Source organism: Osmerus mordax, chromosome 11 (assembly GCF_038355195.1).
Source record: "Osmerus mordax isolate fOsmMor3 chromosome 11, fOsmMor3.pri, whole genome shotgun sequence".
NCBI lineage: Eukaryota > Metazoa > Chordata > Actinopteri > Osmeriformes > Osmeridae > Osmerus > Osmerus mordax.
The window spans coordinates 5,573,090-5,590,200 of NC_090060.1; the positions used below are offsets into that span (position 1 = coordinate 5,573,090).

The 17,111-nt window shown below is 47.1% G+C and overlaps 2 protein-coding genes across 4 annotated transcripts; both read right to left on the minus strand.

Annotated features, from left to right (window-relative positions):
* Positions 1-8: 8 nt before the first annotated feature.
* mmp28 (matrix metallopeptidase 28) lies at positions 9-9,192 on the minus strand. Its single transcript, XM_067246976.1, has 8 exons — positions 8,978-9,192; positions 8,045-8,118; positions 7,356-7,552; positions 4,532-4,753; positions 4,163-4,408; positions 2,283-2,429; positions 1,955-2,122; positions 9-1,772 (listed from the first exon to the last, which is right to left on the minus strand). The coding sequence occupies exons 1-8, from the start codon at positions 9,113-9,115 to the stop codon at positions 1,375-1,377; spliced, it is 1,590 nt and encodes a 529-aa protein (XP_067103077.1). The 5' UTR covers positions 9,116-9,192; the 3' UTR covers positions 9-1,374.
* A 298-nt stretch (positions 9,193-9,490) lies between these two features.
* Positions 9,491-16,773, minus strand: taf15 (TAF15 RNA polymerase II, TATA box binding protein (TBP)-associated factor). 3 transcript variants are annotated; one of them, XM_067246843.1, is made up of 16 exons: positions 16,659-16,773; positions 15,734-15,767; positions 15,445-15,478; positions 15,256-15,322; positions 14,990-15,083; positions 14,037-14,068; positions 13,507-13,666; positions 12,027-12,061; positions 11,469-11,501; positions 11,246-11,355; positions 11,019-11,148; positions 10,815-10,931; positions 10,599-10,686; positions 10,252-10,331; positions 10,016-10,169; positions 9,491-9,870 (listed from the first exon to the last, which is right to left on the minus strand). In XM_067246843.1, the coding sequence occupies exons 1-16, from the start codon at positions 16,666-16,668 to the stop codon at positions 9,831-9,833; spliced, it is 1,218 nt and encodes a 405-aa protein (XP_067102944.1). In that variant the 5' UTR covers positions 16,669-16,773; the 3' UTR covers positions 9,491-9,830. The 3 variants fall into 3 exon arrangements, with proteins under 3 accessions (XP_067102944.1, XP_067102943.1, XP_067102942.1); XM_067246842.1 differs by having other exon boundaries at positions 14,004-14,068; XM_067246841.1 differs by having other exon boundaries at positions 13,974-14,068.
* Between the last annotated feature and the right edge of the window lie 338 nt (positions 16,774-17,111).

A 17,111-nucleotide genomic window follows, 5' to 3' on the forward strand; every position in this document is an offset into this window, starting at 1 on the left:
CTGCTACCCATGTGATGTACAACCAACAACCAAGCACTGTGGATAACCTTTGACTAGCTAGCCTTGTTATCTAAGGTGCCACATTGTGGACAAAGTTTATAATTTTATGCTAAAAACATTGGTATTGTGTGGACTAGACTGCCAAAACAAATAATTTATTTAGTGAAGGAATACCACACTTCTGATGGTAAACACCACAAATATAACCCCAAATATTTGTTGCTCAAAAAAAAACAATTAGACAACTTTGGAGAGAGCTATAATTATGACTGTAATGTTGCTCTATTAATAATATATACAATTATGTTCTTCATCTGTAAAAGCACATTTCTCCAAGCTAGGTTGGTTCTTACAACAGGCATCTAAAGAGACACTTGAACATGAATCCTGTTTATAAATGTCATATTAATCTGTCAATAGCGTCAAATAACGCCATTACACAGTGCACACATGAATTGATTAGAAGATGTTCGGCCGCTAGATCCAGACATACTTCCAAAATATTCATCTTTGTTCCATGATTTTATTCCAACAGAAACAATATATTTAATTAAGTGATATTTTCTTCTTTGCTAAAGTATTTTCACAACCTTTCTGAAAGTATTAGTTCATGTTTACATTCTGTGAATCGGTTACACACAGTATCAGGGTTTGAACTCAAAACATTTTACTGTTCATATTGGTAATATATTAACCTAAAATTTCAGTTTGATCTATCTTTTGGTAACTCATGAGTCGCTCAAAATGACGAAAAATATTTGTATTTGTTTAATAAATTATTTCCATGCGTAATATATTTTTTCCATGAGCATATACTTATTATATTGCATGCAGTAGAAATGCTATGTGTGACTTTAACCAATAGCTAACACATCACTTAAACTGATGTGAACAAGGTTGCTATGTTGTAAGGGAGTCACAAGTCTGATGTTCCTCCATGAGGAGGCAGCACTGTTCCAGAGGCATAACACATGCATCCACACCCAGAACGCCAGAACCAAAAGGTCGAAAGGTCATTTACAGGCAGGATGTGCTGTCCCAGTACCCTCATTCATCTTCATAAAACTTAGAAGACAGCATTCCACACCTAACTGATCCATGTGTCTTCTGTAATATAAGTGACTCGACATTAAATCAACGTGGTAACCTCACCCAATTATTGATTGTAAGAAATGAAGCAAGGTTTTGAGGAGTTACACATACAGTATAGGTGTCAATATGTTCAGTCATCCGAACATTGCTTATTCTTGGTTAGTGCTAGGCTTTACTACCAATCATAATCCTGAGGGAGCAATCCAGGCCAACAGTTCCATCTAAACTCTGTGGAGAACAGTCTTGCACGCTGCCAGTACCTCTCAAGCCGCCACCTTCTGGTCAGAGGATGTCATTACCCTGCTGAGAGGTCACCCTGCAGCCCATCCAGGCCAAGTCCTGGACCCACTGGCCCTCTCTGGTCACACGCACCTTCAACGGGTCGAACCTCCAGAACTGCTGCTCTCTAAACAAGTAGAGACGCCCATCCGATCGAGTCAGGGCCCCGTTGGTGCCCTGGGGCACTCCGGTCCAGTCCTCCAGCCTGCGGGGGTAGTAGGGCTCCAGGTAGAGCAGGCCCAGGTTGAGGACAGAGTACCGGGAGCCTTTGAACAGGACTAGGTGTCCCAGAGGGGGGTAGTAGAAGGCTGAGTCTGGGTGGTGTGGCAAGCCCAGTTTGCTGCTTTTCTTGGGGAAGCCGGCGTCCAGGCCCAGGGTGGAGTAACGCCACACACGCTTCCCTGCAGCGGGACAGAGAGGACCAGTCCTATCTAAGATGGCTGCTAGCCCTGTCTGTACTTAGAAATAGAATAGGATAAGACTGGATCGAATGTGTGAGAGAGAGAGAGAGAGAGAGAGAGAGAGAGAGAGAGAGAGAGAGAGAGAGAGAGAGAGAGAGAGAGAGAGAGAGAGAGAGACAAACCTTTGAAGAAATACCACTTGTTGTCCAGAGGGGAGAAGGCCGCGGCCTCGATGGTCAGAGGGAGGTGGGGCCAGCGCTGCTGGAGAGGGATGGGGGCGCTGGCGTTGCCCTCAGGGGACACCTTCCAGAACAGGTTTCCCCGGAATATGAACACTGTCCCGTTCTGGTCTGAAGACACATCCAGACACACACACCATTTAGGACACCAGCAGACACACACAACACCAGACTAACCGCTGTTTGCACCATGCTTACTTCAATCCATGCAATGCGAATGAACAACTTTTAAAATTGATGTATACGGTTGAGGGTTTGACCTGAGACTGACCTGTGGTGACGGCATCGAAGGCCCCCTGGCAGTAGAGGGGCAGCGCTGACCCAGCACCGGCCTCCACCTCGGCCTGCTCCCACTTCAGCAGGGCGGAGCTGAGGGCACGACTCTGCAGCCTGACAGCTCGACCCTGGGGAGGTTTCCCTGTGGACACGCAGAGCACAGCGCTCTCAACGCACGCAGAGCACAGCGCTCTCAATGCACGCAGAGCACAGCGCTCTCAACGCACGCAGAGCACAGCGCTCTCAACGCACGCAGAGCACAGCGCTCTCAACGCACGCAGAGCACAGCGCTCTCAACGCACGCAGAGCACAGCGCTCTCAACGCACGCAGAGCACAGCGCTCTCAACGCACGCAGAGCACAGCGCTCTCAACACACGCAGAGCACAGCGCTCTCAACACTCACCACTCCCAGCCACAGAAACACGTAGAGACTCATACTGCTGTGAGACACACATAGTTTGACTAAGCATCGAAAACAGTCGGGCTCCAGAGTGGAAAGACAAACAGAACATTTCCCCCACATTAGGAACCGGGTGAGATTTTGGTGGATGCTTTTCAGGAAACGGTTGGCTCGCTGCGCACTTGACAGCGACAGACGCGAACGCACAGCATCAACGGGATGATTAATGAATAGCATTGGCAAAAATACTGGATGCAACATGACTAACATTCACAGTCACCCAACTCACAATGCTGCCTCCTAAGAGGGAAGACGGAGGCACTGAACGTCACACGCCGTTTGTTTTCAAGAAACCGAGCAAACATTTATTTAAGGAGTTGATGATATCAGCATCCCAGAGGACAGACAAATATACTGGTGTACCCACTACACTGACCCCCAGACGTGAGTGTGTTTATCTCGACGTAAACAAAGATCCGACCCCCTCCACCCCCCACCCGATCCCACACACAGAGCGCTATTAAAAGACTAAAAGGATACAAATATTCAATACATGAAATATGAAAACCTCAAAACTACAATCAACCAACGTTGAAACAAACCCAGCCATGTGTGTGTGTGTCCTGCAGCACATCCAGCCGGCCCTCCTTCAACGCAGCCTGGGTGGATGGGGAGTGTGGGGCCCGTGGTCACAGTGGTAGTGTTTAGCTATTCAGTCCAGCACGCATCTGTTTCCTATGTTTCCACGGTGCCAGCACCAGGAGAGATCACCGACTCAATCCCACAATCTCACATTTTTCTATCTCACAACACACACCCCAGTCCTCAGTGGGTGCTGATGCCCAGAGATATCCAGCAGCGGAGCTCTGCTTTAGGATTTATTAAACGGGGTTGGACATCTGGAAGTCGGCCCGGCTACAAGACTCCGGGAGGCAGATCTCAGGCTCAGAGCTGAATCCAAAAAGGTTTGTTCCATAACCATACAGACATTCCTGTATACATGCCTGAGGAGAATCAATGTGACTCCTCAATACCTCACTAAACAACAGCATGTGAGAACCTGTCTCCCACATGCCAGGAGGGAGAGAGGAATCACTCTACAGAGATCCTCCATTTGTTCCCTCCATAAAGACGTGTGAAGAGAGACGATGTAGGGTCCTCTATATATCCTGCTGTCACCCAAGGACAACAACATATATCTCACATGGCAGGGCTAGCAGGTAAACTGAGAGTGTGCACGTGTGTGTCATTGGTACAGTGCACTGAGGAAATATAGAAGAAGGTTAATGGTTTTGGTAATGGTAATCCCAGCTGGTCTCTGAAGTAAAAAAAAAAATATATATTCTCTGCAAATAGTTGAAAGTTCATGTTTGACTGAACTCATCGCAACCTTTTTTTACAAATGAAAAGAAAAATGATTGCTCGCTGCCCCCGATGCCCAGCATTAGTACAAATACAAAGAGAATCCCCTCACCATACAGCTTCTGCACAGCAGTGATGTCATCCCAGCTCAGCACCAGGCCACGGCCGAGCTTCCTGTAGTACGGTGACATGAGGGCGTGGCGGACGGGCGAGTGTTCCAGCCCCAGGGTGTGGCCGATCTCGTGGGCCATCACCATAAACAGGTTGTGACCCTTGTGGCTATTGAGCGTCCACCGCTCTGCCATGTCAAAGTGGGCCTCCCCGCGACACGGGAAGAAGGCGTGGGCGAGAGCTCCCCCTGAGAACGAGAGAGAGAGAGAGACAGACACAGAGAGAGAAGAGGACGTAAGACAGAGGGACTGGAGGAAGAAACTGGCGAAGAGTAAGCCCTGCCTTTACTCCCTTCAACCAGCATGCTGACCGGGGCCGTCGAAGGCGTTGCTCGTCCCGTCGTTGTGCTCGCCATCGTAGAAGGCCAGGCGGATGTCAGAGGGGCCCTGCGTGGCCTCCTGGAACACCAGGCCTGACACGTCGCTCCACAGCTGGAAGGCGGCGCGCACCACCAGCCTCACAGGGCCCGGGGACAGCTGCTGGGGCCAGTTCACCACACGGTACGTCAGGTGGTGTTTGTACCACTTCTCACCTGCTCAGAGCGAGAGACACAGAGCGACAGAGAGAGAGAGCGAGAGAGCGAGAGAGAGAGAGAGAGAGAGAGAGAGAGAGAGAGAGAGAGGAGAGAGAGAGAGAGAGAGGAGAGAGAGAGAACGAGAGAGACATACAGACAGACAGACAGAGACAGACAGAGAGAGAGAGAGAGAGAGAGAGAGAGAGAGAGAGAGGGGGGGGGGGGGAGTGGTTTTTCTTACATGCACACTGAATTGCAGTTCATACAGAAGGTATTTTTCAGTGCTTGTGTTGCAGCTTGTACATCACGCCTCTACACCACAGGGGCCTCTTAAACAGCGGCTTGAGAAATGATAGGATGTGAACCATGTTAGCTCTCTCTAGGAGTAAACCTACAGGGCCTAGTTGACTACAAGGTTCGGTAAATAATTTGCTTCAACACGTGTCCGTGGTTTCCTGACTGAGAAGTAATAACACATCTGCACACCCATCACCCCACGCTTGCTGGGAGTGAGATGCAGTTCTCTTCATCCTTAATAAACCATAACTCCTCTTCGTACACCGGAGATTACACAATGTACGCACCTATATATCACTAAAGAGAACCCCACCATGCACACCCCGCAGACCAATAACAACGGTAAACAAACGCCCTTGCAGGACACAGTAATGGCTAATGGAGCTAGATGGAGACGGTCTGCCAGGTTTTCCCAGCCCAGAGCAGTGTGTCTGGGGGGGCCACATGTCTGAGAGATCTCCACTGACGCCTGGACGTGGTGAGACCCTCAGTGGCCACTTGAGTGCTCTGTATCCTGGAGCCAGATGAGGAGATAAACTGGCCATGCCAGCAAACATGGGTTTGACCATGATGTCACTGAGATATGATGTGTGTGTGTGTGTGTGTGTGTGTATATACGTCTTCCCAGATGATTGTTCCTAGCTCTGCTAACCCTCCGTCCCAAAAGACAGCAAAGGAGGCAAAAGACCGATAAAGAGCACATTCCATGACTTCCCTTATGGAAGTACTTAAGACTGTGCCCTGTGAGGAAAAGCCATCATGCTGTAGGAAGTGACAGATTACCAGAGAGCTAATAGTCATTGTTTATAGAGAACACTGGAGGTGAAGAGAGAGCTGGGCTGTTGCAGTGTTAAAGAGCACACGTAAGTCACACAGGCTTGGAGCTCCAATCTATGGTCAGACTGAAAAAGAAGGGACAGCATGATGGGAGACAGGCCTCCCAGGACTAGCAACGCAAGCCCATCCACACCAATCTATGAGGAGTATTCAGTCCAAAAATGTCTTATCTACATTTCGATTGTTGAATTGAACTTGGGAACCACCTCTGCCAGAAGAGGTCAATGTACAGTTACACAGACACCGAGCACGGTCACACCTCACACAAGCACACAGAATAATCACAACCCCAAGCTGCTTATCTTGGGCCAGGAGGATGGAATGTAGCTTCAGTAAATATCCCAGGGAACGTTGGAAAGATTTCTCTAGCTGGTGTGAAAACAGGAGCCTCTGGGGAAATATACGTGTGAGGTTTTCCTATTTCGTGCTCAATAGCAAGACCTCTATACGAAGCAAAACTATTAAAGCAGACTTTCAAAACCCCAACATTAACTGCTGAGTGGGGCTGGATAGCTCTATCCTAACACTGGTATTTACTGATATAAAAGGCTAATGTGAACCAGACTCAAATCCGCTCACTGACACCTTATATTTGAGGTGGGAATGAGCTTCCTCATGTTGGTGTAACAGTATCCAGCATTAGACTTTGTGTTTAGACTTAGTGTCACACCTCGAACCTTGACAGAAACCTTTGGTCGCGTGAGGCTGTGCTTGTGTTTACCAGGCCAGTAGCAGATGGCAGGTCTCAGGTACAGACATGAACAGAGCGCATTCACTAAGGATGCATTCCCAGAGTATTAGCCAATCCCCCCCCCCCCCCCCCCCCCCCCGTGACAGGTTGGAATGTAGTGTTCACAGTTCAGGCTGGGGAGGCAGCCCTGGGGAGGCAGCCCCGGGGAGGCAGCCCTGGGGAGGCAGCCCTGGGGAGGCAGCCCTAGGGAGGCAGCCCTGGGGAGGCAGCCCCTGGGACCTGACACTGTTGCCACACCGCTGGGAACTACTGTATGGACTGGATCAAATACCTCAACAGACCATGGAGAACCAGTGGCGCAATCATACTGTTTCATTTGGTAAACACATCACACGGCCATTAGAAAACCTTGTCAACAAGAGGGGCCACTGGGTTTTGCTGAACAAATGAACATATGTGTTGCACTAGTAGTCACAAGTGAACATATTTGGAAGTTGTCATGTTGGATGTGCTCAAGGAGAGCCTGGGGGACCGAGGTTGAGTCTGACAGCATCCTGGACCCTGGTATGGGTGAGCGGGTGCGCCCAGAGAGCTGGTCAGGGGCGGACGCGTGCAACATCAAACACCGCTTCTGCCTAAATTACACCCCATGGTGCTATTAGTCCTGTTTCAGGACAGGAGACGACACACCCAGACAGCCGGCAGGAGTTTATGAGCTGTAACCACAGCAGACACTACTCACACACAGGGAGCAATATGAAACCAAAGCGATTCTTCCCTTAGACACACACACACCTGGGGCAGCATAACGTTTCTTGCGTAGTGTGGGCTTGGAGGGAGCTCCACTTCCTGTGAAGATGCTGTTGACCCTCTGGGCCCAGACTTGATGGCTGCCGTCGTCCTTGACCCCGCAGCGCGGCGCTCCCATCTGCCTCAGCGTGGGGCCGTCCAGCCTCCCGGTGACGGGCAGGTGGGAAAGCCACTGGAACTCCCTGAGCAGAAGGAGGTCACTCACTCACAGACCAGCTAATCAACATTTCACTGCTGATTTGAAGAGGACATGTCCGGGTAAAAGAGGACGTCTGGTCACCCTAAGTTAGTGTTTATCTACAGGGTTATTCGGGTGGTCCAAATTCCAGTGTGGCTGGCTGGTGCACTGACTTGTAAGGCAGTTATTTACTGGCAGACATTAAGCCCCTGAACATGGATCACTGGCTGGCAGGCTGACCCCCTTGAGGACTCTGGGCAGCATGACTCAGTCTGATTACCATCTGGCTCACCATTTCCACAACCTAACATGGCTTCTAGAAGTTAACTTGATAACGTATAGGGCGACTATTTCTTAAAGATGGAATGAATAAATGTATCGAGTGAACGGGTGATGAGACGAGAAACAGACATGGAGTGAACACAAACTGTCAGGGTCAGACCACACTGAGCCAGGGACATAAACTTTTGAGACAAAAATCTAGACAAGACCCCACCTGACCGCTGACTGGATCTCCACAGCATTGTGGGCATGGTCTTCATGTAGGTATCCATATTTCTCCAAGAACCCCTGCAATTTATGCATATGATTTACATATAGTTGTATCTGCATTTACGGGAAATACATGTGTAACACTTTAGAATAATGGTCCGTTGTAGCTATGCAGGAAGTAATAGGTAGTAGGCTACTACATTAACACCAAACTTAATACTTTTAACTAATATGGAACCAAGATTAACTAAGCAATAAGTAGTAGCAAATTTAGTACAAAGGTAGTTCCTTGGCAGGTATTTGATATTACAATATATATATATATATATATAAACAACGGACCATTATTCTAAAGTGTAGGTGTATTGGTATAGCCTACATGCTCTAAAGGGAAGTTCTGGTCCTTAAACCAGAGGGTTTTTTCTTTTTTATCCTTGTCATGAGTCATTGTCGCAGACTCGCAGTCAAGTAGCATAAAGCGGAGCTTGGTGGACCACCCATCTTCACTAGGACATATAAACCCTCCTCCGTCTTCAGGTTCTATGCGCCGTGTTACGCACGGACAGGTTCAGAGATAATTACAGATGTGGCGGAGGACGGGCGGAAAATAAACCTACTTGTTGACAACGACGTTCCAAAGTTACGATGGACCATTGTTTCCATTACTCCACACTAAGTGTTATGAGCTCGTGCTTGGTACTACATTTACAAGTTCAACAGAGAACTCCCAATAACCATTTAAAGCGTTAATTTCATACTTTTTAGGTAAAAATGAATTTGTCATTGACAGTGCCCGAATTTCAATAAAAAAAATCACAAATCTCAGCATTTAAAAAACAGTACAAACGTTTTCGTGCTAAACTAATGAGACTATGCTTTACCCAGCAAATGTATGTTATGGGTAAGGTAATACAGTACTGTATCCGCAAGAACTTACCTCTGCTTCGCTCTCGCTCCACACGTCAGTTTTCAGGGGTAAACAATTAGTTAATTTGATTAGAAAAAGCGCTGCCAATATCAACAATTCGCAGATATCTCGCAACTTGTACTGATCCAGACGAATTCGTATACTCATTGTATGACACCTGCAATACGATAAGCGCACCAGAGGACATAATCAAGCATGTGAACTAGAACGCCACATCTGTTACTTCAGACAAGAACATGGACTTGTAAGAGTGCGTTATCCCCTCCAATGTACAATTCGCCCTCCCATTACAGTGAAGATCTAGTTCCGCCCCCCGCTGCAGCTGCAAGAAGCCTGAAGGCTAAATACCATGTCAATTTTCCACCCTTTTTATTTTGTATAATCTTAACCAAGTTTACTGACATTTGATTGGACTTCTGGCACAATCAGATGGGCTAGTTGACATGGACTTTAAATATGTAAACATTGAATCTGCCCCAATCTTGCTACAACAAAAGAAAAAAGATCAAACTGGACATGAGCACCTTTTAAGATCAGAACAGTTTAATATCATTTGGAAAAAAGAAAACCCAAGTAAAACAGTTCCTTTCAATCTTACAAAACAATGATACGAAGTCTACCTCACAATGTCTGGACCTAGAATTAGGGAAATTAAAAGAAACAAAAAACAAAAAAAATATGACATTTGACCCTGCCTAATACACCAACACTGCCCATCAGCCCAAAAGTCCTTTCACAGTAGTCACACCTTCCCTCAGCGCAAATGTGGGATGCTATGGCAATGAAAGGTATGTGAATCATTCTGTCCCCTGCCTCTTCCCCACTCGTTAGACCCTGGGCTGGAGGGTCTTAATATGAATGTTTAGTATGGCCGGTCTCTTCTGTCTTCTCTATGCTCCCCTCTGAGAAAAGACAAAAAAGAGGGGGGGGGGGGGGTAAACATGAGTCCAAGTCAGCTGACGAATGACACTACATTTCACACCAAATCTCTGCAATGGCACCCCCCTCTGGACAGAAGGTTCATGAGGATTCATTCCGGCATCCTACCTTCCCCCCATCTTGTAGCCTCCTCCTCCGTAGCCTCCTCCGCCGCCGCCGCCGTAGCCTCCGCGGTCGCCTCCGCGGTCCCCCCCGCGGTAGCCCCCTCTGCCCCCCCTGTAACCGCCCCGGTCACCTCCGTATCCTCCTCTGCTTCCGCGATCTTCACACACACACACGCACACATTAACGTCCGCTACTCACCCCATCACAATGACGCCGGCATGTGCTCTGTGAGGTCATACCTCCTCCACTGTCACCAGGTTTAGGCGTGCCACACTTGTTGCACTCGTATCTTCGGGCAAAATTCATGTTGCCACAAGAACTGGGGGGGGGGGGGGGGGGGGGGGGCAGTTTGAGGAAAACGCTGGTTAAACACTCATTAGGGTTAGACATTGTCACTATGACAACACCTCTACCCCTGCTCTGCGCTTTACTTTGATGGCAATACTGTAGTACTTGCAAGCCAGCTAATATGTTAAAACACCCCTCCCAAAGCCAGAGATGAGTTGAGCACTGAAATATCAGCCAACTCCTGGAGAGGCTTGGGTGATGTTTAGTTCTACACAGGTCAGCGGATTTCCTCACACACCTATTGGGACAAGGCCAGTCTCCTCCTTTGATATCAAAATTAGGTCCACCACCTCCACCACCACCACCAAAGCCACGTCCCCTGAATCCTGAGGGAGGGAGAGCAGAAGAGGACTACAAAGATTAGTCACTTGTCTTCATGAATAATATATACATCTGTTTTTTCTTTTTTTTTTAAAGGTCACTTTAATTCAACTTGACATATGGCACATCAGACCTCCTCCTCCTCCTCGGCCTCCTCCCCTGCCTCCTCCTACTCCTCCACCCCTCTGCGTGAACTCCGCCCTCCGGGTGGCAAAAGACACCTTGATTGGCTTTCCTTTGAACTCCTTGCCTACATACCAAAGGGAAGACATTCGTTAGCACACTTGCCTTCATGCTTTCCTCTGTCACTGTCTGGATCTGTAACAGGGGCACTTACCATCAAACCAGTCGATGGCCGCTTTGGCAGAAGGGGGGTCATCGAACGAGACGGTGGCTTCACCCTTCAGCCGGCCCGTAGCCTTGTCAGAGTACAGGTTGATCATAAGCTGACCGGTCTTTTTGTTCATCTGCAAACGTGGGAACAAGAGTTTAGAGATGGGGGGGGGGGGGGGGTACACAGTAAGGAGGGGCAGAAAGTGGGTTCGACGAGTCCCAACACCGCACCTTGATGATCCCGATCTGTTTGAAGTAGTCGCCCACTTCCTGAGGCGTTACTTCCTCCCCCAGGCCCTGGACGAAGATGGTGTTGTTGTCAGAGTTGTCCTGATCTCCAGCTGTGGACCAGACAGGACAGATGCGTTACAACGACCAGTGACCTGGCGACCGGCACCTTCTGGACTTGGGTGACTTTCCGGTGGCTCCAGGTTGTTCTAGGTGTGACACTCACCTTGTTCATCCCTGGAGCCGTAGTCTCGTGGACCTGGAACACAGCAGAGAGGGGGGAGACACGTGAGCCACACGACCCAGGAGCCACTTATAAAAACAGATCCACATAAACTGCCTAACAATGTCAAACGGTGCCAATTCTACATCTCGACAGGGCTGTCTGCTGCAGTTTTGAGAGAGTAACATCATATACCAGCATCTTGCAAGATGAGCACAATTATATTTTGGGAGTAGTTTAGAGGATGTAAAACCACCAAATCTTTCCAGGTCTAGAAAGTTTCCTTCTTCGCCATAGGCAAACCTCTCATCCTCAGGCATTTACAGTCAAACCTTGTCTTCATGCAATCAGTACCATTATTTAACAACTCTGGCTCCATGTGCTTAAAGATCTGAAGAGCATTTATGAGAATTCCCCCTAAGAACACTGGGTGGAGTCCCTTGGGATTGGACAAGAAAACGGTGGCATTTCAAAACTTCCTTCTTATGTTTTTTTTTTTTTTTTTTTGTCTAATCATGTTTTTCCTCCCCCACCGAGACAGTTCTGATGCTCGTCACTTACCACCGAAAGTTTTGAAGCCACCACGGTCACCACCTCTGCAGAGGAAAAATTGGGAGAAATGATGGCTTTCCTTTGTCCCCAACAGAGCTCAAAGCTCCCCTACATCCCCACCAGTAAGCACTCCTGCCCCAGTGTGTGACTACGGTGGAGATGGCTCACACGAGGGAATGTGTTAGTCTTGGACAGTATAGATCAATGGTCAGACTACAGGTAGAACGACTGCTATTGAACTGATGAGCAGCAGCCCCTTATGGCGAGCAGGATGGATTTTTTTGGGTTTGTTTTGGAGACCAAATTGGATAGAAATAAACAGTTGGTGCCTAGCCAACTTTGTGTTTTGGATAAGAAAGTCTGAATGGTAATAGTCTGAGGCACTCGACAAGTCGAATGCGCTTCCATTGAGTGCTTATATGAGCTCCATTAGCTGAGGTCCAAGTTTTATTTCATTCACTCAAACCTGTAGTGTAAAATGTAGATCCATGTTAACAATACATGTGGCCATGTCAAATATATAACACTCAAATATGTTGATACTGTACAGGTAAGCTGAAATTGTGCTCCAGTTTTGGGACTGAACATTTCCCCCAAGAACAGATCACACGTGGCCATGGGTTTTAGCTGTTCATGAAGAAGGATCTCAAGGCAAAGTCTCAGGACAAATCTAACCCAAGCGTTTGTGGTGAGCTACTTCTGACTGGAGCACAGAGGCAGCCGACATACGTTACGTCAATGACATCTGTTGGGCAGAGGAGCAGCTGGAAATCATGACGGATCTAAGGAGGGTCGTGGTCAGCTCCAGTATTTGACCCTGCATCTGATGTGGTTGTCCTGCGTGATTCCATGAGACCTAACTGTGGGTAGGGCTAAAACTACTCTGCACGCCCTAAAATGCTAAGTACACTGCATCACAGAACCACATAAAGAAAGGGTGATTCTCATGCATGTCAGAACGTGACAGTGGGACCTAGCCACAGCCATGACCAAAGCCAACGCAGAATCAACAGATCCCAGTAGTTGGACTAAATATCCCAAAGGTCACCTTCTACAGCACTTAATCCGTAGAAAGACTGGAGCACTCTTGAGTGAAGTGGATGAATCCTCAGGACACAACTAAGTCTAATGTGCAGAGTTCATTCCTTCAGGGGGAGGGAGGGGGGGTCAGAGATATCAGCGGCAGAGAGCTCAGCACATATCACTCAGATCCTGCCAGTTTTACAAGGATTACCTTCAGATACACAGAACATGACGATTTCTGCATGCAAGTCTATGAGAAGACATTCCATTGGAGTGTTCATGTAGAATGCAGTGTTCATGTATAGTACACAGAGTATAAAGTGGAGATGGTGGTGGTGGTGGGGGGGGGGGGGGGGGGGTCTGTGTGGGTGAAGTGTGAGTGGATGGGCTAGCATGCGATGCGCGAGGCTGTCTGCCAGGGATGGTGTGTGGAGTACCTGTCGGGCGGTCGCGCTCTGGGACTTACCCCATACCAGAAGGAGGGCCGCCTCTTCCACCGCGCTCGTATCCTCCCCCGCGCTCGTAACCGCCACGGTCGTAGCCCCCGCGCCCCCGGCCTCTATAGCCCTCAGACCTGTCAGAGCCACTGTCCTCTCCTCCGTACCTCCTGGCCTGGCCGCTCTCACCTGGGGAACAGCACACACACACGTCACAACACCGGCTGGAATTGCACCTGGTAGTTTTACAGCAGGTGATTCAGACGTCATTCATAATCATTCATTCAGGTTCCAAATGGGCCTAATCGCGTTTAACAATATTAAGATGGCATGCAACTAAATAGAAAAGAAATTTGGGCGGCAAGTTGTCTCTACAGTTCGTGTTTTGTTCATGATCAGTCCAACGGGCTCTGAGATTTTCTGCTGAAACACGTGATCCAAACTGTAGAGCCGACTCCGGGTTAGTATATATCAAACTAGTGATACATATTCTAACCGTGACTGTCATCCCGTCTTCCATAACCACCTCCTTGAGAATGCCCATGTGACCCAGGCTGACCGTAAGATGATGGCGTAGTCTTGTCAGCATACCTAAAGGAGGAAAAGATCACCCTTATTTTACAGCAGATTAGCAGGGGTAGCACACTGGCACCATCAGGAAGATCAACATTCATTCAATCAGAAGAGAAAACAGAATGCAGTTCATGGTAATCCCGACCAATGAATTTGGTAAACGTATTAAACAAAACCTAACACGAGAATGTTTTGTAAAGTTGAGACACTGAATTTTACCAGATGCCAATTGTTCAAGTGTGAAGTGTTCTTGAATGCATGAATATTATTCTCTCAAATATAATGGAACTCTGCTTGAGTTGCTCAAAGGGCCAAAAAAAAATTAATCAAAATTCAAACATTGGGGAAAACTTGCAAATAAAACAGTGAGGTTACTCAAGATATCCCCAGAAGCAAGGGTCACGCTTCCTTCTGCACGGTGATACGGTTGGCGGGTGTGGTTTGGTAGAAAAATAGTTCCTACATGAAACTGCTCACTGTGGATTACCTTGAATAACTGGGTCATGATTTCGGGAAAGACACTGCTTTCGAGTTTGCGTTCCTGCCCGGCTTTGAGTACCACAAGCAGAGTTCCATTTTATTCTAGAAAAGGCAGACATCTCTACAGCCAATATCTCCTAAACTTGACTCACACCAAAACAATTTAGATGGATAAATAGCACTACATGCAAGATGAAAAACAATGTATTTTTGATGGGGGGTGAACTGTCCCTTCAATGCTAGGACAAAGCCAACTCCACCAGTGTGCTGTGGTGTCATCACACTGACACCTGCTTCATTTACCTCGGGTGCATGCAAGGCAAATCACGTGCCAACTGGAAACCTTTTATTTTTTCCACAAGGCTACGTGTGGCGGTTTAATTGAACTTATTTTGACTGATTTCAGCATTTGAAATCTGATCCAAGAGGCTTCAGTAGCAAGTGTCCTGTCAGACTCACCCAGACGAGGCGTCAGAGCCCTGCTGTCCATAGCTATCGAAGGCAGGCGGGGTCTGTCCATAACCTCCCTGTGTCGCCTGGCCATAACCCTCAGCTGGAAGACAATCAGAAACATGTGAAAGCCCAGACATGGTCAAGGTGAACAAAGCGTTTTCTACAGGGTTCAGGCTGAAGTACATTTTAGATATGGATTGTATAAAAACATTGAGCATGAGACATAACAGCATTCACAATAACACCCTTCAAGAGGATGGAGTTGATCATACCAGGTTGTCCATAGCTGCTGTAGCCTGGTGCACCATAAGAGGCACCACCATTTCCTTGACCATAGCCCTGAAAAACAAACATTTATTTAAAAAGGAGTGAGAATTGTCCAACCTATTTTCTACTGAACTTGATGACAAATCAAAATGATGACATCCCATCGTTATGGGGTTAACGAGGACCACACATACCTGGCCACTTTGCTGAGTGCCATATGATCCGTAGCTAATAAGAGAAAGTAATCTAGTTAGTCATGCATCAACATCTAGTCAAATTGTACAGTTGTGTATTAGGTTAACGCCTAAAATTAATTGTTGCTCTCAAACAAAAGAATTGAATGGCCCATTAGTTATCCACTTCATGGACCGTATAAACTTCCTGGATGGCTAGAAACACCATCTAGGTTTTATGTGCAATAATAGTTAATGGGCATCAATGTGTTTAGCTTGAAAACAACGTCAGTCCAGTTATTAGTGTTACCTTTGTGCTGCGCCATGCTGACCGTAGCCAGAATCTGTACAGACGATAAACAGAAGAAATGCAATAAGTTACACCGAAGCCAAATAAATTATATGGTGGTAGCCATTACTTGTAAGCCGTATGTATAATAACCAACAACTAACTCAAAACAACTAAACAAGATAGTTGGATAACGTTTCTCTGCTAGAGCCCTGTTTGCTCATTCATGGATGACGATAGCCAGCGGCTAGCTCTATTGGAGGCAAACATCAGAGTGGTAATTCGGGCTAACCTTGCTTCGCCCTGGTCGTAGCGAATTTGGGAGTCATGTCGTGTTAACATGCTGTTGTTTAAGTTAATTGACTGGACACAGTTTCTGTTATGCGGTGGCACTAAAAACAGCCGATATGAATTGTCCAAATACAACAATGGCGGAAATAGCAACCATTGCTAGCTAGCAGTAAAAAGGCAGAAAGCACAGGCCGCTCCCCGTAGTTTGCTAGTGCTAGCTAGCTGCGATCAACTACCAAAGAGGTGGCTAGCTTAACTAGCGTCGGCTAAACCCACACCACGCTTCTCTGCACGAGAAATGGCGGTCCATTTTTAAGAATAAATGGCCATATCTATAAAGATAAAATATAGCTGGCAAAATAAAACACGTTATAAAGTGGATTCTTTGTAAGAATTCACAACAAACACGGTATAAAGATATATACGTACAAAGCATATAAGAGGCTCATTTCCTCTAGAAATCTAGGCAGTGGAACTGATTCTCGCAAGCTAACTAATGTTAGCCAGCTAGCTTGGTCGCGCCTGAAATCTACTTTGGCTAGCTAGGGTACACTGCTGGCTAGACCAGTGTCTCGGTAGGTTTCTTCGACACCTTTCCATAATGGAAACATATCTATCTAATTTCATATCCCTTCAAGATAATATATGATCTCACCCGAGGCCATTCTTCTTTTTGCGTTGTTTTAAAATATCCGATGAATCACTTTCCCACAAATTAAAAACCCAGCAACAGAAGCGCAGACAGCGCACACACTGCGGCACTTATGAACTCTAACCTGATGGTGGGATGGACCAACTGAAGTTCATCCGTTACATTTGTAAAGATGATGAATGAAACCTCACTATCTATGATACGTTTCATGCACAGACTTGAAACAATACTCAGGCACCACATCATGCTATGTACAATGATATTTAATATATTTCTTACGAATTATCCACTATCCATTATATATCACCCCTCCAAAAATGGTATGATCCATAGCGCCGTTTTTGTCTACTTGCTTTGAGAAGATATCATGGATGGTGTTGACGTTTCCTGCATCATATATTGAAATATAAGTGTAAATATACCATCTACAAATGATGACACTAACTCTGGATAAAA

What these genes read in the sequence shown, in the direction of transcription:
- mmp28 (XM_067246976.1), bottom strand. Translation starts at nt 9,115, where the DNA reads ATGAGTATACGAATTCGTCTGGATCAGTACAAGTTGCGAGATATCTGC. An exon ending in GAGATCCAGTCAGCGGTCAG is followed by an intron (nt 7,553 to 8,044) that starts GTGGGGTCTTGT and finishes CCTTCTGCTCAG; the next exon opens with GGAGTTCCAGTGGCTTTCCC. An exon ending in TGCTGTGCAGAAGCTGTATG is followed by an intron (nt 2,430 to 4,162) that starts GTGAGGGGATTC and finishes GCGTGTCCACAG; the next exon opens with GGAAACCTCCCCAGGGTCGA.
- taf15 (XM_067246841.1), bottom strand. An exon ending in AACAGATCGGGATCATCAAG is followed by an intron (nt 11,149 to 11,245) that starts GTGCGGTGTTGG and finishes CCACGTTTGCAG; the next exon opens with ATGAACAAAAAGACCGGTCA. An exon ending in GGCCATCGACTGGTTTGATG is followed by an intron (nt 10,932 to 11,018) that starts GTAAGTGCCCCT and finishes TTTGGTATGTAG; the next exon opens with GCAAGGAGTTCAAAGGAAAG.